At 42.7% G+C, this 26,573-nt stretch overlaps 1 protein-coding gene across 4 annotated transcripts in view; it reads left to right on the forward strand.

The window, feature by feature from the left end:
- Positions 1 to 2,724: 2,724 nt before the first annotated feature.
- The window catches only part of MYO7B (myosin VIIB), a 61,093-nt gene continuing 37,244 nt past the window's right edge, over positions 2,725 to 26,573 (forward strand). For 3 of the 4 annotated variants that reach the window (XM_074911726.1, XM_074911725.1, XM_074911728.1), the window contains exons 1-17: positions 2,725 to 2,861; positions 9,127 to 9,169; positions 10,536 to 10,649; positions 11,270 to 11,422; positions 12,652 to 12,836; positions 13,659 to 13,780; positions 14,461 to 14,603; positions 14,693 to 14,806; positions 16,466 to 16,619; positions 17,560 to 17,636; positions 17,940 to 18,059; positions 18,280 to 18,422; positions 19,712 to 19,922; positions 22,647 to 22,782; positions 23,010 to 23,170; positions 24,196 to 24,246; positions 26,043 to 26,180. In XM_074911726.1, coding sequence (XP_074767827.1) covers positions 9,152 to 9,169; positions 10,536 to 10,649; positions 11,270 to 11,422; positions 12,652 to 12,836; positions 13,659 to 13,780; positions 14,461 to 14,603; positions 14,693 to 14,806; positions 16,466 to 16,619; positions 17,560 to 17,636; positions 17,940 to 18,059; positions 18,280 to 18,422; positions 19,712 to 19,922; positions 22,647 to 22,782; positions 23,010 to 23,170; positions 24,196 to 24,246; positions 26,043 to 26,180 — 2,040 coding nt within the window. In that variant the 5' untranslated portion in view covers positions 2,725 to 2,861; positions 9,127 to 9,151. Of the gene's footprint in view, positions 2,862 to 9,126; positions 9,170 to 10,535; positions 10,650 to 11,269; positions 11,423 to 12,651; positions 12,837 to 13,658; positions 13,781 to 14,460; positions 14,604 to 14,692; positions 14,807 to 16,454; positions 16,620 to 17,559; positions 17,637 to 17,939; positions 18,060 to 18,279; positions 18,423 to 19,711; positions 19,923 to 22,646; positions 22,783 to 23,009; positions 23,171 to 24,195; positions 24,247 to 26,042; positions 26,181 to 26,573 lie in introns of those variants that run through there. The other variant, XM_074911729.1, reaches the window with a different exon arrangement.

The following is a 26,573-nucleotide window of genomic DNA, read 5'->3' on the forward strand; positions in this document are numbered from 1 at the left end:
TGCGCATGCGCGACGAGCGGCCGCCCCTTCCCCCGCGCGCCCCGGGAGGCGGCAGCTCTCGCGAGACTTCATGGGGGCGTGGCCGCCAGGGCCGGGCCCCGCCCCGCCCCGCCCCGCCCCTGAGGCGGTTCCCAACGCCTCAGGGTTTGGAGAAACCGAGCTCAGAGCTTAGTGAGGCAGCACGGGGGCTGGTTACTGCTTTCACACAGGGTCTGACTTAGCCGCAACGAACTAGGAAACATTTCTCCTCTAAGTATTTTTTTTGCATTTTCTTCTAGAAAACAGTTTGATTTTTCCTTGATAGGTGAAGTGCTGGGGATATTGAAGGAGCCTTTGAGAAAAAAAGCTATTTGGAGCCTGTGCTTCAACATGGGAAGTGAACAGCTGTACAGAAGTGTAAAATGGTTGCTATTTTAATAAAGGTGTTTCCTGGTGTAAGCTGTGTGGGAACTTCCAAGAGACTAAACCTCAGAATAATGTTAGATGACTGCTTAAACCCACAGCCCTGAACTACACAAGAGTTACCCAAGGTCTCCCTTTGGCTGGTCAAAGGTGCATCTGGTAAAAACACTTCCTATACTGATAAGGGATGGGAGATCAAGAGTTTCATCTACTGCCTGGAATAAAAAAGATTTTACCATTTTAGTAATTGGTGAATTTATCTGCTCTCTACAAATCAAGTTATCAAGAATTAATGTGAATCTCTACAAGAAAACAGCAGAGCAAAACCAGAGTTCAGGCATGAGTACACACATCGTCTCTGGATGCCACGACGGGCACCAGCAGCTTTTATGGTGCTGCTGGCCAAAGAGGGGACCGAAGGCTGGTCATGAAAACTGAGGACTAGTTGGCTCAACAAATTTAGGTCTGACTGTCCTAGCTCAAGCTGCAGTTCAATCCAGTTCATATGTGGGTGGTTCCTCCAGATTTAGCCTTCAGAATCAACTAAAAGTTAGCCCTGAACTCCCCTGTAATTGCTGACTTCCAGAGTAAACACTGAGGCAGAACAATCCCTGTCTTTTTCAGGGATTGTTGTGTTCTGTTTTAGTAACTATCCTCTGAGCAGTTGCATTATTCAATTATTTGGCACGCCTACGTTATGTCAGTAGAGGATTACTAAGGATGACTTCTGTCATCGATGTGTCATTTTAAAATGGAAAGCCTAATAAATGAACATTGTGCTGGTCTCCTGCGTCTTTTGTTCTGTGGCAAACAAAACATCTTCATTTTCTAAGAGGGTACAGGTTAATGTGGGACAAAGAGAAAACTGTTGAGGCAGTGTCATTTGGGATATTTCTAAACAACAGTGATTTTTATAATCCTACATGCAACGGTCTTGTCCAGTGACATCAAAATTTAGTAACTTGATAACTCTGGTCAAAATGAGTCATTATTTCTTCTGTGCTAGAGGCACTTTAGAGGCAGAGAGGTTAAGCCATTATAAACTAACACTTACACTCCATCAGCAAGCACAGTTATAACTCAGGGAGTTAAATGTACCGTGCTAAATACAGCTGAACTCTCTGAATTGAGTCATTACTCAACATCATCTACAGTACTTCGCTTAGAAGGAGGAATCGGCAGTGGAGTCAGATATTTATTGCAAACAATCCTATATTCTTAGGAAAAATGCAGAAACCCCATTTTTCTCCCCTGAAAGCAGCATACATAAAACATATAGAGAATGTCTCTTTGTTTACAGCTCTATAGGTCTTTTCCAGATAGCCTCAAAGGTCCCTTAGTGATACTCAGGATCACACTCTTAATGGTATCATGTTCCGGCTCCTATGTGACTTTTACTGCTTTTAGCTCTCTGCAGTGTGTGGTTTCACTGAGATCTTTTCTGGAAGGAGCAGGAACACGTTCCAATATGCAGTGGGAGGCTCCCATTGTTTCACTTATCTGCTTCCATAAAGAAATGTAATGGCTTTCTGCAACTGCCTAAATAGAAGGCAGCATGACAACTTTAATGTGACTCATTACAACACAACAAATGAAGTTCTCTGCAGACAAAGCACTAAGGTAGGAAATGAGTTGGGAGTAATGTAACACAAAATAATGGACAAGGGGAAACATAAATAGAAACTAACAAAAAAAAAGAAGATTGAATAATGTGTACCAAGATACCTGGAAATTGTACCAAGGTGCCTAGAAAACACAGAAGTCTATCACATACTTAAGTTCCACACAGGATCAGAGTATGATGGTAGCTTTCCCTGGAAATCAGTAAGTTATGATGGCAAGCTACTGTCCCAAACTCCAGCTGCACTGAGGCTTCATTGATGACGGAATAGAGAATTTTTGCACTTACTGGAAAGTGGAAGAAAGCATAGAGGTTTCTTTTTTAACAGTTATGATTTCCCATCTTTCTGAAACGAAACCTCCTAACCCTGAGCCTAGTGTTGTGACATGCCATGTGCACTGCACAGGAGAGGGTGCACCTGTGTGTTAAGCAACCTCACCTCAGCAATGCTAAATAATTGGGCATCCATTCTGACAGCTATTCTGCAGGGTAACATGTGTGTGGGCACACACTTTGTCCCTCATGAGCAAGAACTTGGCACTTACCACCTTGTAATATATTCTTGTAATACCATCTTGGCTGCATCCCAAAAGGAAGGATGGAGCGACACTCAGACCATAATGGGATTGCACAGTGGGTAACAATGACCTGCCTTCTAGCAAGCAGAGTAAGCAGTGCCCACTTGGCCTGTGTGAAGGTGTGTAATGACACAGATCCCAGATCCCCACTGGTCTGCCTCTCTGTACAACCTCCTGAACTGGCTGGAATGAAATAAGCCTTTCCCTGAGGGACAGAATGCTCAAGACAACAAAGGAATGCACTTGGAAATCCTTTACGGGTATGTACTTCTTATTTGGTTTGCTTTGTTCCCTGCAGTGTGCCTTTCAGAGTGCCTTTCAGACATCGGTGACGTAAAGCTACAAATCTGCTTAGAGGGAAGGAAGGAGGTTAGTGTAGACAGGAGGGCTTCTGAATGAAAAGCTTAAATTGCAGACTGCTATATCCAATCCACCTCCGTTCAGAAACCTCAGGAAAAAACCCTACGTTAACATAAAATGACGCTTGGCATCTAGGACTCAGGGGTGCAGAAATGACAAGGCCGCTTTGATTTAGCTGGAGAGGAAATGTGAGAGGTAGTACCATGTGCAAATTAAACCCTTTGATCCTGATATCAGTCTCTTAATTAGGAAGCTGTCAGGAAGAGGAAGTTTTATTAACACATGTCTATCCGGACAGACCTATTGCTCTGAACAACAGCAGGATTAAATTCACTAAGGATTATCCAATTTTAATTTCTTTTATTTCTCGGTGCATTACTCATCAGCATAGACCATACTACAAATTACCCCTAATTAGAACTACAAATCTGTCTGTGCCCTGCACAGTCCCTCGCCAAACTCTGTCTTCAGCAGTGAACAGAGTTGCCCGCTCCTGGCAAGTTCCTGTCTTTCCCCCTTTGCACAGCTCAGTGACTTCCCAAACCTGAGCAACTCCTATTCACTCACAGGCACTTCTCTGAAGAATCCTTTAGCAAGGCGCCTGCTTACTCATCTCTTATTAGGTACATGTGCTTTACAAGGCATCTAGACTGCTTCCACTTCGTATATTAAGTCTCTACTTGTTCATCTTATGTTTTCTGGCTCTTGAGTATGTCTAGACTTAACTGTTACAATCCATCTTCCTTCCAACACATATTTCAACCATACAATGAATGAGTTGTGCTTTTCTTTCAGAACCTTGAGTTCTCTATATTTCCATCTCATACAGTTTATGTACTGTACTAGGACAGAAATACTGTACTTCTTTCTGAATAGCACCCCTACTACGTCTTGGTCACAAGTGTTAAAAATGTATATCATTTTAGAATGAGATTCTCTGCCCCAAAATGCTCCATTTGGAATTTCAGCAGGTATGTTTCATTTGCTGAAGAAATATGCATGGCACTTTCTTCCCTGCAGACTAATTACACAAAAAACTTTGGGTTTAGATATCTGCCTTGGTAGTATAAAGATATGTACTTTGATTTATTTGCCAATATTTGACATTCATCTTATAAACTCAGTACTTGAAATTTTGCTAATCACATACAGCATACAGACTTCTAAAAACTGTTCTATCGGAAATAAGTCTGCTAAAGAACTCCTTGAGGCAAAATCCTTGAGAAAGAATGATTTGCACAGTTAGACTCTTTAAGAATCTCCTCTCTCCTTGTGGTTTCCTGCCTCTCTCTAAAAGTCTCCAAGCCCTGGAGGGCCTATGCTCTATTTTCCACTTGTATCTTCATTTCTACTATAAAACTTAAACAAAAACCTCATATAAGGGGGCTAATACTAAAACACAAATATGTAACATGGTTAAACACACATTACTCCCAACTATTGATCGCCATGCTTGAATGCTTACCTCTGATTCAGATATGGAACTACAGCAGGAGCCCCAGGAATCTGTCTCCAACATGGAGGATTTTTCCCATGTCTTTCCCATCATAGAGTGCAGCTACATGGAACCTAGGAAACAAGAAAATAAAAATTAGGCTATTAGGTATACTAAATTATTGCATATTTTCATTTGCATGTTTATTAAAAGGCATACAGAATAGTCATGGTGAGGCAAGCCACCTGTTATGTACAGAGCCCTGAAGAAATGTTGAGTTAAGGTAGATGGAAAAAATCTCGTCCTTGTTCTTTGATCTTGCTTAGGGTTGAAATGTGCCTGATTCCTGGGTCCTTGCTCCAGCTGGAGAAACCCTGTATCTGCCTCTCTACAGATATACGACACTTCTGTTTCTTTACCATACATCACATCTAGTGCTGGATTTTAACAGGATATGCAAGGACACAGGATTACTGAGAGTGCATGTGGAGCAACCAGCAAGAGGGAAGTTCTTGGCCATCCTGTCCTAATGCAGAAAAAGAGAAGTGGGCAGTTAGGGAGTTAACATGAACCTAGATGCTGGAACACAGGGACAGGGTATTGGAAGGTAAATTAATGATAACAAATTCAGGATTTTTTGTCCTTTTATATGTGTGTGTGTATCATTTTCAGTTAAGCACCATGAGTTTATTTTGCTTTGAGCTCTAGGTAGTGTGAAACACAATCCACATAGGACATGGACTGATAGGCATCTTCTGACCTTGCAGAAAAAGCTGTGCAAAACCAAGGGGACAGATGAGAGAGGAGGGCCCGAGTTTCCTCTTATCTAACAATCTTGGTGAAAACAAGAGAACTCCAGGGAAGTCAGTGGTGTTGGAGCAGCATAAGACCAGATGCTAAAGGGTTTTCCTCTGGGAGTGCTTTCCAGAAATCTGAAAGGATTCAGGCACAGTGGAGAAATGAAAGTTTAAGGTTCACCCAGGCAAGAATTGGCCTTCCTGCTTACTGGAATGCCTGACTTGGAAATGACATATATGCTGAACTGGGAGCAAAGTCCTGTAATAAATAACCGTGCCTCAGTCATTTCCTCCTTTGTGCTGCAGAGGACTGGTACTCAGTGAGGGATCCCTTAATGGCACCAGTGCCAGTTTCACCTTTTTTTTCCTTCTTACTCCAACGCTTATGAAAAAGAGGGAGCTAAGCTGCAGAAGCCAGACAGTGAAGATTTCTTCAGGAGAGGTAATATCCCATCTTGTGGGGTGCAATTTTGTTTACAGTGCTGCATTATGTTGGAAAGAAAAGCAACAGAGAGAGACAGGCATTGTCAGAAAGCATTCAAGCAGGTGGGGAGTTGGCTTTTTAAGCATTTTATATGTTGAAACTGTGTATCCCGGGATTATATGGGATCTCCTCCCTACATGTCCATTCTTGGCTGCTATCATAGACTGGATCCAGAGCTAGCTGTACCTTTGATGTGATGTAGTATGGCTGTGCTTCGTGTTTGCATGTACCACTCCCTCTTTATTCCGGGTAGATATTTCTTTTCTGTTGCAGTACTCTGGTTTCTGGCACAGGTGAAAAAGTATCTGTCAGTTGTGAGTCACTGTAGCTGACCTTGGCCCACGTTTGCTAAGTACCATGCTTCTGTACCACCTTGCATCGCGCATAGTAACAGGTCATCACACTGTTGAAGTTAATACACAGATCCAGTTCCTGAGTCCTGAAAAAGAACATGAGGACTTTGCCATAACAATAACTGATTATAAAACATGGAATTTCCTTCTTGGGAGAGTGTAAAAAAAGCACAGAAAAATACCAAGCAGCCGGAAAGAACACATTCACATTTTCACAGATACTGAGCTACAAAATTGAGCACATTTTACATCTTAGTTACAGGTGAGCTCCAGAGGTTTCCCTAGTCTCACAGGGAAAATCAGTTCTTAATATAGTCAGTCCTTGCAGTTTCTCCGTGTGCCAGCTTTGTTATTAAGTGTGACATTCCACTTCTTGTTATTGGGTCACCTACATGAATGTTACATTTAAAATTCCTGCTTTAAAATGTGGGTTAGCATTGGACTTCTACATCAGCAGTCTGTCATCTCTTGAAGTTTCTATTTATTTTCCACTTTGGGATCACAATACATATTTTAATTTTGATAATTAGCTATTTTCAGCATACCTTATGATAACTTCAAAGTAGTAAATCATTCTGGGCTTGCTCAGAAACCCTGTTCAATCCATGCTACTGTATAGCTCTTTATAGCCACAGATAGGGCACAAAGGTCATGTAGCTTGTCAAGCACTTCCTAGTTTCCATTTTGCTACCCTAATAGCTCTCCTTATGGGTAAGACATTGGTGTAACCCACAACAGTGGCAGTATCTTGCATAGAAGAGTATAATTACTCTTTCCTTTTAGTCTGAAGAAAAGGCTGTTTATGCGCCCATCAATTTTAAATAAGACCATGATTTATGGAAGCTATTTATACCTTCCCAAATAACATAGGTAAAAAAAAGTGGGCAGCTATGGGAAAGCAAGTGACAAAATAAGCCCTAGTTCTCTCACTGCAATGTTTTCTTTTAACATTGAATTTTATTAAAACAAGAGGAATAAAACAATGGTAACCTTGAACTTCACCTTGAGGTTTTTTTAATGGTAATCTTCATTTTTCAAGAGCATGAATTTCCAAAAATAAAGTGGTGGTTTGAAACACCTTTCTAATAATTTAGTTGCAAAGTTCTAAACCTCAGAAAACTCTATAGCTCCACCATAAAATGAAGATAAATCATGAAATGATTTAAATTTTTCAACCAGAAAAGTAATGAAATCTGGGTACCTCTCAAAAATATATACCATCCATATTACACAGAAGTGTAAATAGCTGTCACAAATTTTAAACCTAAGATTTTAAAGCCTTTACACATGATAGAAGAAATATCAAGGATTTCAGTGAAATTATTGATGAAGTATCCCATTAATCACTACTATTAATAGTACTGCAAACCAGGATTTTGATGATTATCTGTATAGCACAGGTAGATGATGGAACTTCCAACTCAGTTAATTTCTAGTTTTCTTGTTTTGCTCAAATTTTCCCGAGAACCTGCCCAAAACCAAGGCTAGCATAGTTTAGGGCCAGAATAAAATAACTTCTCAAAAGGCTGTGAGACAACAAGAGATTTAGATTTGAGTGTCAAGACAAAACTAGAACAGGTGTCTGTCTTCTTCATGGGGGATGTTCCAAGAGATCATGGACTTGCCTGGAATAATTTTCTGCCAAAGATAATTTTCTGGTCCTGTAGTGTCCACTCACCTTGTAAAGTGGTTTCCAAGTGGTTTGTTGTCAAAGAGGAATGTGCAGAAGAGATGCAGATGGTTCAATATGTCCTCATTGAGCAGGAGTTGTAAAATGCTAAGAAAATCTCATTGATAATAGATCATGAAAGGGTAAAATTGGAATAATTTTTAGTCCAAGGTTAGCATTTTATGGAGCATTTTGTTCATTGCAAGAATTTCATTCTTATTATCAACTCTGAGCTGAGCCTTTCCTCTGGGTGTGCTGGATGGATAGAGGGAGAGATGCTTTAGAGAAATGGAGAGAGCAGAATGGGTCACACAGCTGTGAGAAGTTTGTGAATATGAGGCTGTGAAGACATGGGCTAATAACTGATGTCTGCTGCACACAGCAGTTACTGAATCACAGGTTACTCAACAGCCTTAGTGTGCAGGGATCACCCCTGCTAGTAGGAAGAAATAAGAGGGAAAAGAACCCGTCTGGAACTCTGGAAACATCTAGATGGCACTTAGCAAACAGTCTTTACCTGTGATTTCTCACACACCATAGGAGACATACATCAGCCTTCCTGCTGTAGCAAGAGTGGGAGCTGGTAAATCACACCTAGTCCTGGAATCACTCCCAAAATCCAGCTGCAGTAGCCTAATGGGATAGGAAGCAGCTTCTGAAGACTTTGGATCCTTTCAAGGATCACAGCCTAAACAGCATCATCCCTTAATCAAAGCACTGGTGTAGATTTCTGGCCACCAATCTTTTCACTGTTATGTCCTTGATAGTGAGCTTCTAATTTTATTGTGGTTCCCTCCACTTCCTTATTTTGCTGCTCATGCCTTCATTGCAACCCCTCCCATTCCAGCCAAGAAAGGTGAACTCTAAACCTCAGTTTCTATATGGTAGTAGGTTGAAGCTGCGAGGGTCTGAGGGAACTGAGCAGCTCAGGAAGGTATGAATTAGATCTGTGTCACTGAGCTAGCCACTCATAGCACCCGAACTGCTAGGTCAATGGATCAACCAAAGGTAACTCTATTGTGCATCAAATTACATTGCTTTGTGGGGTCTTCTTATTTGTGAGCCAAATTTGAAGTTCAGCCAATAAATGTGCCTAGCATCTGATTGAGGAATATTTAGTATGAAAATGTGCACAGTGACGTCTTCAGGGTTGAGAGCATCTCCAGGGTTATGTGGTAGAACTCAGAGCAGACCACCACCCCAGTGCTGTAGGTACTTTGCTTTGGGTAGATGGTTTACTTGTTTCTATATTGAGTGTAGCTTATTATGATCTCTTCTGCTTTAACAAAACCCATAAACAGAAACATTTTAAGGCATTTTGCTGTTATTTTTTTATAAGGAAACATCTCAAGGAAACACCACTGTCTGTTCTGATCAAAGCCCGAGCCCTTTTCAGGCCTAATGTTATGTTCTTCTTGGCACTGCAGGTTACATCCAGTGACCTAAAATATAATGATGGTTTTCAGAAAGGTAAGTCCTATTCTTTGCTGTGATTTATCGATTAGCCTGTGGCCCAAAGAGGAGAAAATTACCTTAACATCATGGTTCAACTCAAAAAGAAAGTAGCAATAACCCAGTATCAACAAGGTATAAAATAATATAAATCTAGACTAGAGATGCAGAGGTGTCTTGCCTAGCTGGGCTGTGCTTATGTTGAGCTGGTGACCTCTGTCACAAGGTGTGGCACTGAAACTGCACACCTTACCTCTGGAGTTTTATTCCATGCAAATGAGAGCTGTTAGTCTGCAACATTCTTCATAACCTTTTGCAATGTTTATAGATGCTTTACATTACAGTTGTTTAGTTTTAGACATGAGCCCATAAAGTATTTTGAGAGGAAAAAGAAATAATTTTTCAGTAAAAAACTTTGACAGTTAATGCTACAGTATGTAACAAAATCTGTATATGACAGGAGACTCAGCTATAAAGCCGGTTCCTTGGCAGGTGTAATATGAATTACCCATTGAAGATCTGACCTACAGCTTTGTTCAATTTTCATTCCAGCCCTTACAGTAAAGCTTTCTGTTTGAATGTTAGTGTCTGGAGCAAGAGAAGGTATTCCTGGGGGCTGGGGTTGGGGAGTATAACCAGGACAGTAGTGCAGGTGACACCAAGATGGTGCTCATTCCTAGGAAAGGGCAGTCATAGCTCACACCTTTCCCCCAGTGACAGCAGAGCAGTTCTGCTTGCCTGCTTGCTGTGCAGAGAGGCAGGATGTTACCTCTACAAATACGAAGAGAGAAGCTGGACTCAATAAATAACACTTTTTTTTTTTTTTTACCTGAAGTTAGATCATAGATGCACTAGCATTTCTAAGTGATTTCAGCTATAGCAGAAAGAATATGTATCTAAAAACTCTTGCAATAAAGCCTTCTACATATCCAGGCATCTAGTCTGTACATCTGTTTATTTTTCTTTTTCCTGGTAATGTCTGTATTTTCAAGCATCCCTTCTGAAAGAATACCATAGCTGATATGAGGCTGCCAAGGCACTTCAACAGCATTCACTGTGCCCCCTGACAATCTCTGGGAGATAGTGGAGCTGAGTAATTGCTGTCTGTGTAAAAGGTGTAGCCTTATTTCCTCTTGTGAGACAGCTGGGCTTGATGACTTGTTCAAAGGCACATTCCAAGTCAGCTGTGGAGCCTGGGGTAGAACTCAGAGGTCTTGATACTATAACCATTAGACTGTACTACCTGTGAGCAGTAAGAACTTACCCATTTAAGCACTGCTAAAGAGATCAAATCACTATAAAATTAAGACCAAGAGATGTATGCTTGTGAGCTACATGGTATCAAATATGTCACTGTACTTAGAATATCTTTTCTTCTCCCCAGGGTGATCATGTGTGGCTGGACACTCAATCAAACAGTGAATTTAATGTCCCTATCGGGGCAGTTGTGAAGGACTCCGACTCAGGACGGATATTGCTGGAGGATGATGAAGGCAAGGTGGGCTGCCCTATAACTTTCCGCAAAAGATGAACGTAAGAGTACAAAGTATGAAAGAATGGCCCTATTGGGTCAGACCAAAGCTCCATCTAGCCAAATGGTGTGACTTTGGTAATGTCTGGTAGGATATACTGAAAGAAAGAATATAAAAATAAGGCAAATATGGGGTGATACTCTAGTATCCCCACGTCTGGCACTATGAAGATTTAGAGCTTCCTGAGCTAGAGGTTATATCTACATAGTTAAGAAAAGGAAATGGACAGGCTCCAATCCCTAAATTTGGTGGATCTTTAGGTGAAATCATGATCCCACTAAAGTCAGTTGGGGTTTCATCCCTACCTCATACAATGTTGTGGCTGTGATTACCTGACAGAGCTGCGCTCTGAGCAATGCTAAATTTGATGTCCAGAACCCACGGTGGCTTCATCCGGTGCTTTAAATCATGTGGTGCTGGGGAGCAGCAAAGCAGTTGATTTCTGTAGTTCAGTTTACTGTTTGTTAGCAGATGCTGGCTTGCACATGAATTGTCCTGAAGGTTGCTCCAGTCTAACACGGCTCTCCTTTGTTCGCCTCTGAGCAACAGCAAAACACATTAAAGCTCATGCCTTGGCCTTTTTCAGGAACACTGGATCACAGCTCGGAACATGCACATGGTACACCTGATGCACCCCTCCTCTGTCCAAGGGGTGGAAGACATGATCAACCTTGGGGATCTCCATGAAGCAGGCATGGTACACAACCTCCTCATCCGCCACCAGGAGCAAAAAATCTATGTGAGTGCCAAGGTCACCAGACAGTACTTTCAGGAATGACCTCTGCAGCATGTCTTGCAGAGTTACCTGAGCAGCTTGCAAGCATTTCATACATGGGGTCCTCTGCTTCCTTTACTGACTGAGAGTGCCAAGGAGACACAACATAGTTTTTCTCTTCTTTCATTCAAGTAATTTGGCTGTGAAGAAGAGAGCTAATAGCAGTCTCTGGAATGACAGAGATATGCCCAGGTAGCGACCCTGCTTACTTTCTCCTAGGGTGATCGTTTCCATCAGTGACTGACAGCTAAATCCAGCCCACGTTACAGCTTAGTGCTGCTATTACCTGCAGCTGTGACACAGGATCAATCTAACTAGTACACAGTGACATGATTTGGATTATCCTGCAGTCCAAGTCAATGTTTACTTGATTTTGATGGAATAGAATAGATGAAGAATAAATCTGGATATTTAGGGCCCCTGGTTTCATTTCTTGTCCATTACATGTTTTGCCTGTGACTGAGCAATTTGGCATTTATCATTTCTTTGTTCCTTAGTTCCTAGTTTGTAATATGATAATAATATTCAGGTTTTTCCATGCTTTGCCTCACATGTTATATACACTGTAGGAGAGGAGCTGCCTCTTACAACACAGATGTGTTGAAGTTTAGTGTAAACAAGGACAGATGTTATAGATGCTGCAGTTTTAACTACCAAGGTGTGTGTGTAGACCTGTTATATTAGACTTCAGCAGTCTGCAGCTGTCTTATGTAGAAGTTCTTGAACAATATTATTGCTTGCATTTCCACAGCCTTCAACAGCCTCCTTCAGTGGTGCTGTTATTCATAAATATTACTAAATGACTGTATGAATAACTCAGCAATAACTTTGCCCATCAGCAAAGTTCAGCTACATCCGCACTAAAACATGAAAGCAGCTTGACAAAACACTACAAAACAGCTTATGATAGCACACAAGTTAAATTGGACTTTCTTGTGCTTTAGCCTAAGACAGCGAACTGTGCTGTGATTTGGCAAGGAGATTATAGCTAGCATTCTTCCTTCTCCAAAAACCTTCATATCCTGGGATCTTTAATAGCAGCTTATAGTGAGGAACTAGGGTCCTGGTCTCACCTAAGTGATGCTATGGATCTCCCAGGCTTCTATCCTGCCTCTGTTTAGATTTATACTGCAAGTGGCTTTGGTTGTATTCTTGGTTTGCTGCTAGAGGTAACGCTCATAACTGTGTTCCAGACTTACACAGGATCAATCTTGGTAGCAGTGAATCCATACCAGCTGCTGCCCCTCTACACAGTTGACCAGATCAGACTGTACTGTAACAAGAGGATTGGAGAGCTACCACCTCATGTCTTCGCCATTGCAGACAACTGTTACTTCAATATGAAGAGGAATAAGAGAGACCAGTGCTGTGTGATCAGGTGACTGGACTCAGAGGGAACAAGGAACAGAAACCAAGTCCGGCATGTTTTTTGGGCCACCTTTGTGGACAGAGGAGACCTTCCAAATGGAAGGGCACAGATAACACTAGAGACAACAGGAAAGAAGTATTTTCTCCCCTGCTATTTCATTCAGTTAGGGCTGCAGAAGATAGAACATAAGCAAGGGATTTTTGCAGTCCATTGTTTTCCCCCAGAATCTTTGAATGTGGTGATACATTCTGCACATGGTCATTACATATAGAAACATAAAATATGAGCCTGTGTGATATAAGGCTATCTTTTATCATGGGGACATACTTATGGTACATGCACTTCCTGAGAATAGAGATTTCCTGGAGAGAAAGTACCTCTGCTAATCTGAAGATGGAGGGAAGCTTTCTTCATCCTATAAACACATAACATGTATCCATTTTCTGTTAATGTGTGAAGAACAAGATAGTCTCATTGCAATAATATCTGATTGTAGCTGAGGCTGAACTCAGCTGATGTGCTAGCATTGAAAATCTGGTAATGCATTAAAGAAGAAAAGCAAGTGGTCATTTAATTTGCACTGGTACAGAATGTCTTCCATGGATTTCCTTGTTTTTAATCAGTGTGAGAACTTAGTCCTCAGCCTAAGTCTAAAAAACAACTTAAATTTTAGCAGATAAGATGATGAAAGTCTAAAATTCTCCAGCCCTCCATGAAAGACAGTCTGAACTGCCATTCTTTTTTTTTTTTTTTTAACTTGGTCTGCCATTTTGACACCCTAGCCAAAAAAAGAAGAAAGGAAACCTGTAATGAACTTGTTTCTTACTGCAGTGGAGAATCTGGAGCTGGGAAGACTGAAAACACAAAGTTAATACTACAGTTTTTGGCAGCTGTCAGTGGCCAGCATTCCTGGATAGAGCAGCAAATCCTAGAGGCCAACCCCATTCTGGAAGGTGGGTTATTTAGCAAACATGCCTGATTTACCACCTTTATCTCAGGATTTTTGTATCAGGATGAAAAATTCAGAAACAGATCTTTGAACCATTGTATATGCATAACTGCTAAAAACCCCGAAACACTGGTGATGCAGGGTAGAAGTTCTCCATACTTTTCTCCCATGAAGTCCACAGCAGCTCCCATGCTGTGGGAGGATGTGCCACTGAAATATGTAACCTGGAACTGCCAGGAACACAAGAGTCCATGGGAATGCAGAGCCCAAGGTAAAGACCCCTGGTTTAGCATTTGCACCAGATAGTGACAGTGTGACAGGCCAAGCATGGATGTATCTGTAGGGAAGCTCCCTCAGACACCCATCTTTCTCTGTAGAGGCATTAAATGTGTTCCCAGTAAGTCCTTCTAGAGGTCTTCAGAACTGTGCAGCTCTCCTGGCTGGCCAGATATAGGGCACATTTGGATCATTTGAATATGTCTTTCAGGACTCAATTACCTGAATACACAGTATGCCTGCCTCTGTCTTTAGGAGGCAGTCTGAGACCAGACATTCTTCAGTGCTTGCCAGCATTGTCATTTGGAACACAACATGTAAAACACCAGCAGCAAAAAAGAAAGGTGTAAAAAATAAACTTGATGTTCATTAACTGCAATGACTCAGATACTATCTCTTGCCCATCAGCTTTTGGAAATGCCAAGACAATTCGAAATGACAATTCAAGCCGCTTTGGGAAATACATTGATATTCACTTCAACCAAAATGGTGTGATAGAAGGAGCCCGGATAGAACAGTTTCTTCTGGAGAAGTCCCGGGTTTGCCGGCAGGTGAGGGCACTGCCAGATGTACATTCTGCCTGCTCCTGTTACAAACTTATGCTGACAAGGCTGTCCATTGGCCTCTTTCTTTCTTCTAGGCTCCAGAGGAGAGGAACTATCACATCTTCTACTGCATGCTAATGGGGATGAATACAGAGCAGAAAAAGATGCTGAATCTGGGCACTGCTTCAGAGTACACTTATCTCACTATGGTAATAGTCTGTGCTTTCTTCTCCATTATCCCTCTGCTATTTACTTCTCTCAGCAAGCAATTACAGTCAGTAAGAGCTGCAGATGGGTAGTTACCAAACAGGAACACTCCTTTCCTTAGAGTACCAGAAGCAGTAACACCGAAAGTGCTGTGAGACTCAGTTTCAGAGACTTATTGTAATGTCTGCCAGTAGCAGGCAGCTTGTGGCAGTTCAAAGCTTTCTATCAAAATCAGACTTAAGAAACATGAAGGGCATCTTAAAGCAAGTGGGAAATATTCCCCACTTTGACAGGCACTCAGATTTTACATGAATGCAAGGAATCTCATGCCAGCGAGAATACTAATCAGGTATGTATACCTTAGGGGAAAAGGAATAAGCAGAAACAGTGGCAAGAATCCTAGTCCCATATCTGATAAATCTTATATACATAATGCAGGAAGCTGGCATTCAATTTAACCTCCAACAGCTGATGTTAATGTCCCTGTCTGGGTTTATGTTGCCATAGTGGCAGGAGTAGGATGTTCATAGTGAGATTTTTGAAAACAGCTAATTGGTTGGTTTAGGGCATGAAAGCCATTGTGAAAATCCTGTTCTTTAGCCTGTGCAGATACCTCATATTAAATATGTTAGCTGGTTTGATTTGGACTGTTCTACAGCCTAGGAAAAAATGAGGCTAAGTTCTGCCTCTGCTGAAGTTAATGGGAGAAGGACATCTAGTTTCAGTGAAAATATCAAGCCTATAAAGCTGTTTCTGGAGTCTCAAAAGCAAAACCATTAAAGTTGCTGGGGATTTTTTCAAATGTAATGTTTTCAAAATAGCAGTGATCTTGCAGAAAGCTGATGAATGCAATTCACACATTGGCCATTCCATAAAAAGGTCTGAAGTTCCCTGTGACAGCAGGAGGGCAGTATAATACAGAGACAGGAGGATTAGACTGCAGGAGAACATATCCATGGTTTTGTTCAGGTTGGCACAAGCTGGCATGTTTACATGCTGTAAACTGTCTAGGAATACTTCACTTTTGTAGTCATTACACTATATTGTCAGTAATAGCAGGGATAAAAAAGGCATTTTCCCATCTCCATTAGGGCTGAAAATAGTTTCTATTAGGAGCAGCATCCTAGGACCCACTGTGCAGGATTTATTGAAGGTTCTTCTGATGCTGCTTTGGATGCTTCCATCTGCCTTCCACTAGAACCTCATATTCTTATTTCAAGATTTGCCTTCTAGTACTGATCCAGTCCTCCTCACTTTGATTTGGGATTAGGGCTCTTAATTGTCCATTGACAAGGCAGAGAGAGGAAATCAAAGAGGCATGGCCTTGTATGTGTAGGTAACCTTGTCAAAGTTTCCTGTCCTTCTATGCTCCACAGCAGCCTTCCCCTCAGCTTTTCCTTTTGGCTTCCACGATATTCAGTCTAGCCCTGGAGAAATGCATTATTTAGCCCTCTGCTACTGGGTTCTTCTTGAGAGTAGAGATGAGGGAAGAAACAGCCATTGGAAGAGTATATAGAATGTAGGTTTTTACCTTATGTCTTGTGGCAAGAGGCTCACAGGGTATCCACATTGTGTACAAGGGTTTGTCAGTCTGCAGGTCCTTTCTCCCTTGCATCGGTACTGGGAGGATTTTCCTAACCTGTGGTTGAGGTGTTTTGCAGGGCAACTGCATGTCCTGTGATGGCCGGAATGATGCGAAGGATTATGCCCATATCCGCTCAGCTATGAAGATCCTCATGTTCTCAGATTCTGAGAACTGGGACATCAGCAAGCTGCTGGCTGCCATCCTGCACCTAGGGAATGTAGAGTTTGAAGGTAAACTCAGCATTGTCTGTGCTTCATCGTTTAGACTGGATGGTAAAGGCCTCAAGGTGCTGCCTGCTTCCATCTGTACAGATTAGGTTGTGTTGCTCTGCCCTGTAGAAAGAGGTGAACAGGGTTGGAAGGGCAGGCAGATGAGCACCGTGAAACTCTGATTTATGACTCCACTGCCTAGTGTTTTGAAAAACACCATCTTATTATTATTTTGTCATGCTGTCAGCTTTCCATGGTTATAAATGGGCCCTTATCACACAAACTGAAACTGATAATATATTGCCATGTTACATTTGCTTACTGTTGTGCTACGCAAGCCAGAGATGCAGGAGCAGCTCAGTGGTGTTTGCTGTGGGGATGCTAGCAGTCATTCTCCTGGCTAGGTCTGGTGAACACTCACCTGCATAAGTGCACTTCTGGTACGGCACAGGCATAGTGTGAGACACCCACCAGAGGGATGCCAGAAGCTCTCACATTTTAGAAAAGGACTCCTCCTCATTTTGTGATACAGAGGGTCAGCTGGATACAGTGATGCCAGCTGGATTCTTTGGAGTAATGCTGGTTTCTAAAATGAGGGACTTCCCTTGTTCCCTTTCATTGTCTAAATTTCCCACAAGCCAGATACATGAAAAAAGTATTTTCAGAAACACATTTTCTGAAGTCAGATACCACTTCCCCAGATGCCCAATAGCTACTATTTATAATTAATAACCTTGTCAGTTTTGCTACTATTTTTAGCCCAATGTTCTGGAGTTGTGAGGGCCCTTTACATCTCAGGATCCCTGGGTGAAATCAGGACCCTTCTTAGTAAAATCATCAAATGCGTGAGTTTCAAAAGAGAGCTTGCTGCCTCGCCACATTCCTAGAGCTACAGGGTTACAGAAATACAGCTACAATAGCAGAAATGATTCACCCTGAGATTGACTGTTTCTCAATGTAGCGGCTGTGTACGACAACTTGGACTGCTCTGATGTGATGGACTCACCACACTTTTCAGTCGCAACCAAATTGCTTGAGGTAATGACTCTTATCTTCTCCTGCTAGTTCTCTCCTTCACCCTCTCTCCCTGAGCACACTGACAAGGCATGTCTCTGTGGAGTGTTTATGTATGGATGCATGTATAACAGGCACATCACCTTCTTCCCCCTGACACTCAGTGACGCCGTTGCAGATGTGTCTCTGAGCTAGGAGATCTTTAGCAGGCTGCCAGTGAATGCTGCTGAACAGGCAGTTTGTCATGGCTGTGTCTTCCTGAGACAGACTTTGCTGGATGTCCTTTATCCACCTGGAATGACCAGGTTGCCATGACTCTTCTGCCAGGTGGACTCCAGTGAACTTCAGAACAGCCTCACAAACCTCTCCATCATTGTTCGAGGAGAAAGTGTGTCCAGGCCTCTGAACATAGTTCAAGCTGCAGATGGGAGGGATGCCTTTGTGAAGGTACTGGTGCTTACAATTTCTCCGTTTAAAGACTGGTGTTGTTTTCAGAGCTGTCTTACTGGTTGAGGAGCATTATGTGGTAAACATTTACCCAGAGGGCTCCGGTCTCTCGTAGTCTTCAGGCATAGTTTGACAGCATTGTAGCAGCACAACAGCAGGTGGTAAGCTATGTCCAAAGACTGTAACGATGGGCTCTAATTCCTCTTTTATTTTTTCTCAGGGTATATATGGACGGATTTTCCTGTGGATAGTGAACAAGATCAACTCAGCCATTTTCAACCCAGCTTCTCAAAAGCCTAAAAACAGATATCAGTCCATTGGGCTGTTGGACATTTTTGGGTTTGAAAACTTCAGCAACAACAGGTAGGATATTCATTTCCACTGGGAAGCTGAAACAGCTGATGTCAAAGGAAAGAATGAAAAAACAGACATGTGCTCTTTCATTATCATCCTTATTCTCAGAAAAGCAGTGAAATTTCCAACACTGAATTTTCCCAAGGATGATCATGCACAAATTCCATTTTTCTTCAGACTTGGTCATATTTCTGCCTCCTCCCCAACCTTCATTTTGGTGCAACCATTTTACATGTCTATTTCAAAACCTCAGGAATTTTCTCAGAGGAGATGGCTATGAAGCTGCTATGAGCAGGCAGCCACTATGTGAGGATGTAGTATGTCCCCATGTCTCTGTATCAAACTTTCTTGTTCCATAGCATTTTTACAATGTCTCTTGGGACACATTTTGTATATAGTATAAAGGAGGCCATGTTGTGCTTCCCATTTTTGCTCATGCTTCCATCTTGCTCAGTGTTTTCCTGTCCCTTTTTTGGGGCTTTTTCATTTCTCTACTCTTAAGGACAGGTCAGCAAAACACCTGGTCAGTATAGCATTGTCCCACTGCTACCTCTCCTACCGGTGGTTTTAGTCCCAAAGCACCATTTCTGTTTGCCCTTCTCTACAGGGGCAGCAATTCTCTCAGTTGTATGGTACCATATCATCAGTACTCCACAAACCATCAGCACATATTCTGCAGTCTTTTCCAATCCATTTCAACTGATGCATCTTGCTTGCTTTCAGCAAGATAATATTCCTCACTGACTTTTGGAACACGGCCTAGGATCTCTTCAGCCCATCTTCTATCTTCAGTGTTCTTGCCTATTTTTTATGCTGTTCCCAAAGGCTGCAACCCACATGGGGCCTCACTATGGTGACCATTCCACAGGCACACGCACTGTGCCACAGCAATTATCAGGTAATGAAGTTCAGGTGCAGCCTTAAGAAGTGACTAACAAAAGAAGTGGTAGAGCCAGTGCAAGTAAAAACACATCACACACTCATACAGTCAAGATATTTTCACAGTTATATGTTCCCCTTAATCTCTAGAGTTTCTTGAAACATTTACAAGATCTTTCCTTGCTTACTCAGCAACACTCAATCATCAGTTGGCTCATTTCTGTTTATCTTTATCATAACAGAAGATACATGCCTTATATTGCTAAGATTGGTAACATGCAGTGTGGTGATCATTAACACTGTGGAATATAGCAATAGTATATCTGGATATGTATTTAATACAGAGAATAAACAAATACCATAGAGCAGTGCAGCACTGGCCAAGGATGACTATGGGTTCCCACCTTGTCCCCCCCCAGCTTTGAGCAGCTCTGCATTAACATTGCCAATGAGCACCTTCAGCAGTTCTTCGTGCACCATGTCTTCAAGCTGGAGCAAGAGGAATACCTTGCGGAGCACATTGCCTGGAATAACATTGACTTCACTGATAACCGCCAGGCTCTGGAAGTCATCGCACTCAAGCCTATGAATATCATCTCCCTCATTGATGAAGAGAGCAAGTTCCCAAAGGTAAATTTCTGCTTTTACTTGTAATGCCTGGCTTTGCACACAGCTCACAGGTAACATTGGTAACACCAATTGGTAAAAAGTGGCTTTCCGATACATTATGAGAGTCAATGTTTCTCCCCATAGATGTTTCTTTTAAAGTAGCTCACTATACAAATTCTTCACTGAGGAAACGGAGGTATGGACTCTGTGTACAGTGTGAACAGACAGAGACCTTTATTGTCATTAACACTGAAAATTTATACCATCTTCAAAGCGATGTCAGTAAGCACGAGCTAGGCTGCGTTATAATAATTGGTTACAATGTACTGTGCATTTGCTGTCCACATGCTCTAGTCTATACACTGATTGGCTAAGCTATAAGACTAATTCTACCATCGGCATCCTGGTTATCAGTCCTTTAGTTCTTTAGTTCTGCAACTCTGCATTTTCTTGTTTACCAGCTGCCAGCTTTCTTCAGTTGTTCTTTATTCTTCAATAAAGGACATCATCGAGCCGAGATGTCCATTTTCTGGCAAAAAGCTCTCCACACTTCACTCCCTGCTGGAATGTGCTCTTCCTGGTACCTGCCTGTGGACACTCCTACAGTTGTTCCAGACAGAGAAGGAAGGAGTCTGGATCATTTTATGAGGGCTTCTTAGGAAATCTTTGAATTCACATATTGTTTGATTATTGTTCTGCTGTTGGTCTGGGCTGCAGCTTGCTCTTTCTTCTTCTGGATGACAGACCTAGTTGAGCAATGTCACCATTGTAGGGAAACTACAGGCCTGTCAGTCTGACCTTGGGAAGGTTATGGCACAGACCATCTTAAGTGCCATCACACAGCATGTACAGGACAACTAGGTGACCAGGCCCTGTCAGCACAGGTTTATGAAAGGCAGGTCCTGCTTGACTAGCCTGATGGTCTTCTATGAGAAGGTGACCCGCTTAGTGAATGAGCAAAAGGCTGTGGATGTTATCTACCTAGACTTTAGTAAAGCCATTGACACCGTTTCCCATAGCATTCTCCTGGAGAAACTGGCAGCTCATGGTCTGGATGGGTAAAAAACTGGCTGGATGGCCGGGCCCAAAGAGATGCAGGGGAATGGAGTGATGATGGACCAGCTGATGGCCGGTCACAAGTGGTGTTCCCCAGGGCTCAGTACTGGGGCCAGTTCTGCTCAGTATCTTTATCAACGTTCTGGACGAGGGGATTGAGTGCACCCTCAGTAAGTTTGCAGATGAGGAGGGTAGAGAGGCTCTACAGAGGGATCTGGACAGGCTGGATCAATGGGCCAAAGAGGTTCAACAAGGCTCAGTGCAGGGTCACACACTTGGGTCACAACAACCCCCTGCAATGCTACAGGCCTGAGGATGAGTGGCTGGAAAGGTGCCTGGTGGAAAAAGACCTGGGTGTGTTGGTCAACAGCCACCTGAGTAAGAGCTGGCAGTGTGCCCGGGTGGCCAAGAGGCCAATGGCATCCTGGCTTGTGTCAGAAATAGTGTGGCCAGCAGGGACAGGGAAGGGATCTTGCCCCTGTACTCAGCACTGGTGAGGCTGCACCTCGAATACTGTGTTCAGTTTTGGGCCCTTCACTACAGGAAAGACACTGAGGTGCTGGAGCGTGTCCAGAGAAGGGCAATGAAGCTGGTGAAGGGTCTAGAGCACAGGTCTTATGAGGAGCGGCTGAGGGAACTGGGGGTGTTTAGTCTGGAGAAAAGGAGGCTCAGGGGAGACCTTATTGCTCTCTACAACTACCTGAAAGGAGGCTGTAGCGAGGGGGGTGTTGGTCCCTTCTCCCAAGTAACAAGCAATGGGACAGAGGAAGCAACCTCAAGTTGTGCCAGGGGAGGTTTAGATGGATATTAGGAAAAATTTCTTCACCGAAAAGGTTGCCAAGCATTGGATCAGGTGGTGGGATCACCATCCCTGGAGGTATTTGAAAGATGTGTAGATGTGGCGCTTAGGGACATGGTTTAGTGGTGGATTTGGTACTGCTAGGTTAATGGTTGGACCTAGTAATCTTTTCCAACCTAAATGATTCTATGATTCTATGAAATGTTATTCTGCAAAGGCCAGGCATCTCAAACAGGACATCAGAGATGAAAGTAGCATCTGATTTCAGACATCCCTGCAGAACATTTTCATAGTCTCCAAGGCATGTTGAGATTAAGCAGGACAGCTGGTACAGGAATCAAATGGCAATGTGGGCTTGTTAAGAAAAGCAAGCCCCTGCCTCAGCTCCCTTGTAGACCTCAGGTAACAGTTTGAGAATATCATGTGCAGGCAAACAGTTTTCCCCTTTCTCCCCTAAGAAGAGGGTGGTCCTGCTGTCAGGACAAGAAAGCATCTCTTCTATGAATCCCAGAGCACATGACTTTTCAGATGGCACAACACTCGCTATGCCTAGCACGGGTCAGGAAGCAGAGCTAGCTTGTGAGCTCCAAAGATTTAGGAAATTTTCAGCACACCTGGTAATGTTAGTAATGTTATGGGCACTTGTGTACAGCCCTAAAATACCAGGTCTAATGCTCTGGTGGTGTGTTCTGTCCTGATGCTTCAGAGAAGGGTCTGTGTAAAAGGGAAGACATTTCTGGAACTACCTTCCTCCAGTCTTACTACATAAATAAGGGGTAAAATTTGAGATTTTGTTATGTCTGATCACCACTTCTGTTTGTTTGCTGAGCGTAGGACGGTGCTGGGGGAAATCTGCTTAACTGTCCTTTTTTATCTGTATTTGTTTCTAGGGCACAGAGGCCACTATGCTTGTGAAAATCAATTCCCTCCATGGCAAAAGTAAAGTCTACATCCCACCTAAGAGTGACCATGACACCAAGTTTGGAATCAATCATTTTGCTGGGGTTGTCTTTTATGAATCAAAAGGTGAGCCTATCTCTGCTGGATATGGAGGGTGAAGAGAAGGGCAAGACCTGCCCTGGATGTGTGCCACTCCAGGGTAGAGTTGATCTCAAGTCAGATCAGGCGGTCAGGAGGATTACTCTAAACTAATCTTCAAGTTACTGTAAATGAAGTGGATTTTAGCTAGACAGAGTGGTGCTAGAGCCAGCAGGCTGCAGAGGTGATAAGCTGATTTTGTTTCCATCCTATAGATTTCCTGGAGAAAAATCGGGATACTCTGAGTGCTAATGTAATGCAAGTGGTTCATTCCTCCAAAAACAAATTCCTGAGAGAGATTTTCCAGGTGGAAACAACCCCACCTAGTCTGGGACGTGGGACCATCCGGCATCTTGGATCTGACCATGCCTACAAGGTGTGCTTACTGGCACTGGGTTGCAGAAACAACTCATTCCTTCTCCTTTCCATAAGGCTTTGGCCGTTCTTGAACTTTTTCTTTTGCACTATCTCTGCAAATCCCTATTGCTTTTATTCAGCTCATTTCTATAAAGGAGTATGCAGGAAAAGTCAGGGTCTGGTGTTCATGTTGTAAACAAGTGTAATGTCAGCCCTGTCTCCCAGGCCTGCATCCCTGGACGTGGTGTAGCCATGCCCAAGGCTGACACAGAAGCGTGAGTCACACTACCTCCCCACATGTTGTCATCAACTGGATGGGTTTGCTCTCCGACTGGACATCCATGCTGCATCCACATTGCCAGGATGGGTGTAAATTAGGAAGAGGAAATTGTAGTTCCAAAGGTTCATTGGAATGGAACAAGGCACCAACCAGAGACCCCTCTGCAAAGTACCTGTCCAGAAGCCAGCAGCTAAACTGCTGCCATACTGCAGGTGTAGCCAGCCCATAACACCAAGGGGTCTGACTGGGCAACTGGCAGGTGTGTCCTGACCTTTTTGATCTTGCAGAGGGCTGACAGGCCAGCATAATGGTGCAAAAAGCTGTGCTGTCACAGAAAGATACTCTTTTCTTTCCTGCTCCCAGAGACACCTGTAGACAGTCTCACTACCCTGCGCATTGATGCAACTTTACCTCTCCCTCCTGGCCCAGAGGCTTTGTGACAGAGTTCATGACGGCTAACTCACAGAGTCATCTGTGCCTAGGGGTGTAGGGAGCCCTGTGCTGTGCCTAGTGAAGATGAGGTTGTAAACCGCAGTGGACTGAAAACAGTGTGGGCCAGAGTTCAGGTTCTCTGTCCTGCTGCAACTTTCACATACCTTGATTTCTGAGCATTTAACTATGCAGTGTCATCAATGTGGGAAGGTACTTTTGCTTTTAATGTTTATATCTTTGCGTTTTCCTGTCAGGGTACAGAACAAACAGTCAGCTTGCTATCTTACCTATTCTCCTGGCATTGTTTTCTGATCCTGTCCTTTCTTTCTCAGTCTTTATCCCAGTGTGGCTTTCTGCTGTCCAGAACATCTGGCCATGGACAGGTAAACATCCTGGGGGAGAAAAATGTCAGAAATGGTACAAGCAGCAACATAGAACTGGCTTAGCATCTTTTAAATCCTATGAATACTTTCAGATTAAATATCAGATCTATCTACATTGCCCTAATGCTCTAATGTTTTTTTGTCTCTATAAATAAGGTTGTTATTGAAAAAAAATCCCTTTCCTTACATTTATAAAGTACAGCAGCATATCAATAAAGGAGATACTAAATGTGGGCTACTGCCCATTTCAAAATGCACAGAAGTTAGCTGGATTAGTTAGTATTTACCCCTATTAATTTCAAATAGGTTGGGCTACTGTTGAGAAGTCTACAGAAAGAATAGTAAATGAAGTGCCAGAAAAAACCTTGCTGCCCTGAGGTCTCAGAGTTGCTTTCCTGACACACGAGGGGAGAAAAGTCACCACCATCTTAACAACAAATTCAGCTGTAGCAATGTTATATGTGTGAGATCATGAGGACATAGGCTTCAGACTTGTGTGGCCATCCCACTGATTTACTAGCACAGCAGAAAGGCCTCTAAGATCTGGGAGGACAAATTTCTTTTAACTCTGATACAGCTTAAACCACGACACATGTATATGCTGTTATCATACCGACTTCAGACAGACGCTTGCTAGCCCGAAGATGCATCAGAGCTGCTAAGAGACAGTCCCAGAACTGTTTTCCAAAGGCATGAGTGTTTGGTCGCTGGAGGGCAGCATTACCCTGTAGCTGAAGCAGAAGATGGCAACTTGAATGTTAAGAAGGGCAGTTTAAACGTAAGAACCATCAGAATGAAGTACTGTAAAGACCGTGGAAGTGAGGGCAGACACTGGACTTTAAATTATTTACTTGGAAAAAAACAAAACAAAAAAAACCCAAAACAACCCCACAACCCACAACAACCCACAAACAAAAAAACCTAGCTGTATTGTGCTACCATGATTAATTCCATGCCTGTATGTAAAAGGCCAGTGGAATCCTTTTGTTAATTGAAATCTGCACTGTTGTCACTGTAATTTAAAGTACCCCTAAAGCACACTAGGAGGTAGAAGCTTAGGGCTATTGTGATGATCTGTGTGAAAAAGACAGAGGTGGAACCATGCTTTCAGACAAGCTGGGGAAGTGAGGAGCTAACAGCAGTAGCCAAGTGCCATCCCTCCAGGGTTACACTATTGCAACCAGGAGCAAAATTCAACCCTGGAGCAGTCAGACATAAAGCACTTTATGTGCAGCTATAAATGGAGTAGCTCTTACCTTACCCTCCAGTAAAAGTTTGCCTTTTCACTGCTTACTCTAATATTAATGAGCAAAGCAATCAGACATCCTAATCACTAGGGTATGACCTGTTCTGGATCTTTAGCATTCCTAGCTACGAGATGGCAGCAAAATGTCTGGCGTGGAGGTTATTATTGCTGTGGGAGTGGCAGTTTCTCACCAAGCGTTCAGGAACACACCCATGAATAGCTTATGGCACCCAGGCCCTACACAAAGTGCAGCCTCGGATGGAAAAGACAGGCCTATGTGAGCTTCTGTGGATGAAATTTCTCCCACCACAGCCACCCCCACTGCTACAACGTAGTGCCCAAGTAGGTGAAGGAACCCAGTAGGGTTTCTTCGCAAGAATAAACACAAATTAATAAAATGCAGATGGTCGATTTAGCTCCCGTGTAGGTAAATAATTTTTTTCCTGGAAGTTCTGTGATACTGCTACATCCTACAAAAATACAAACATTTATTATTTGCCCCCCCTGATAGTCAGTGATGTAGCAGTCAGCATGTGCTTACTCTTCCCAGGGCGCAGATACCACCAAACGGCTCTCTACTCTGGGAGGACAGTTCAAGCAATCCCTGGAAAAACTAATGAAAATCCTTGAGCAGTGCCAGCCATACTTCATCCGCTGCATCAAGCCAAATGACTACAAGAAACCACTGGTAATGTTTTAACAATATGAGGTCTTGTCTTCAGTAAACTTTTTAATGAGAAAAAGCTGTCAGTTGCTGTGTAGCATTTTATATCTGTACTTCAGCCAAGATCTGGAGTACAGGCTATTACTGCAATAAAGAGTGGTAGATATAACATTGTTAATTTACAAAAACATCTATAAAAAGCATCATAGAGTAATAGATGGAAAAAACTCCACATAGCTGTATTCCTGAGAGGAGTTTTAAAAGCCTTTCCTGTAAAGATAAAAATAAAACTGGAGAGTTTTTAGCCCCTCCACAAAGGAAGGACAAACAAAAAACATTAGGATCCAACAATGATGATCATACTATGAAATAGCCTGAGAAGGAACAGGAGAGCTGTTGGTGTTTGAGAGAGGGGTG

Source organism: Athene noctua, chromosome 8 (genome assembly GCF_965140245.1).
Source record: "Athene noctua chromosome 8, bAthNoc1.hap1.1, whole genome shotgun sequence".
Taxonomy (NCBI): domain Eukaryota; kingdom Metazoa; phylum Chordata; class Aves; order Strigiformes; family Strigidae; genus Athene; species Athene noctua.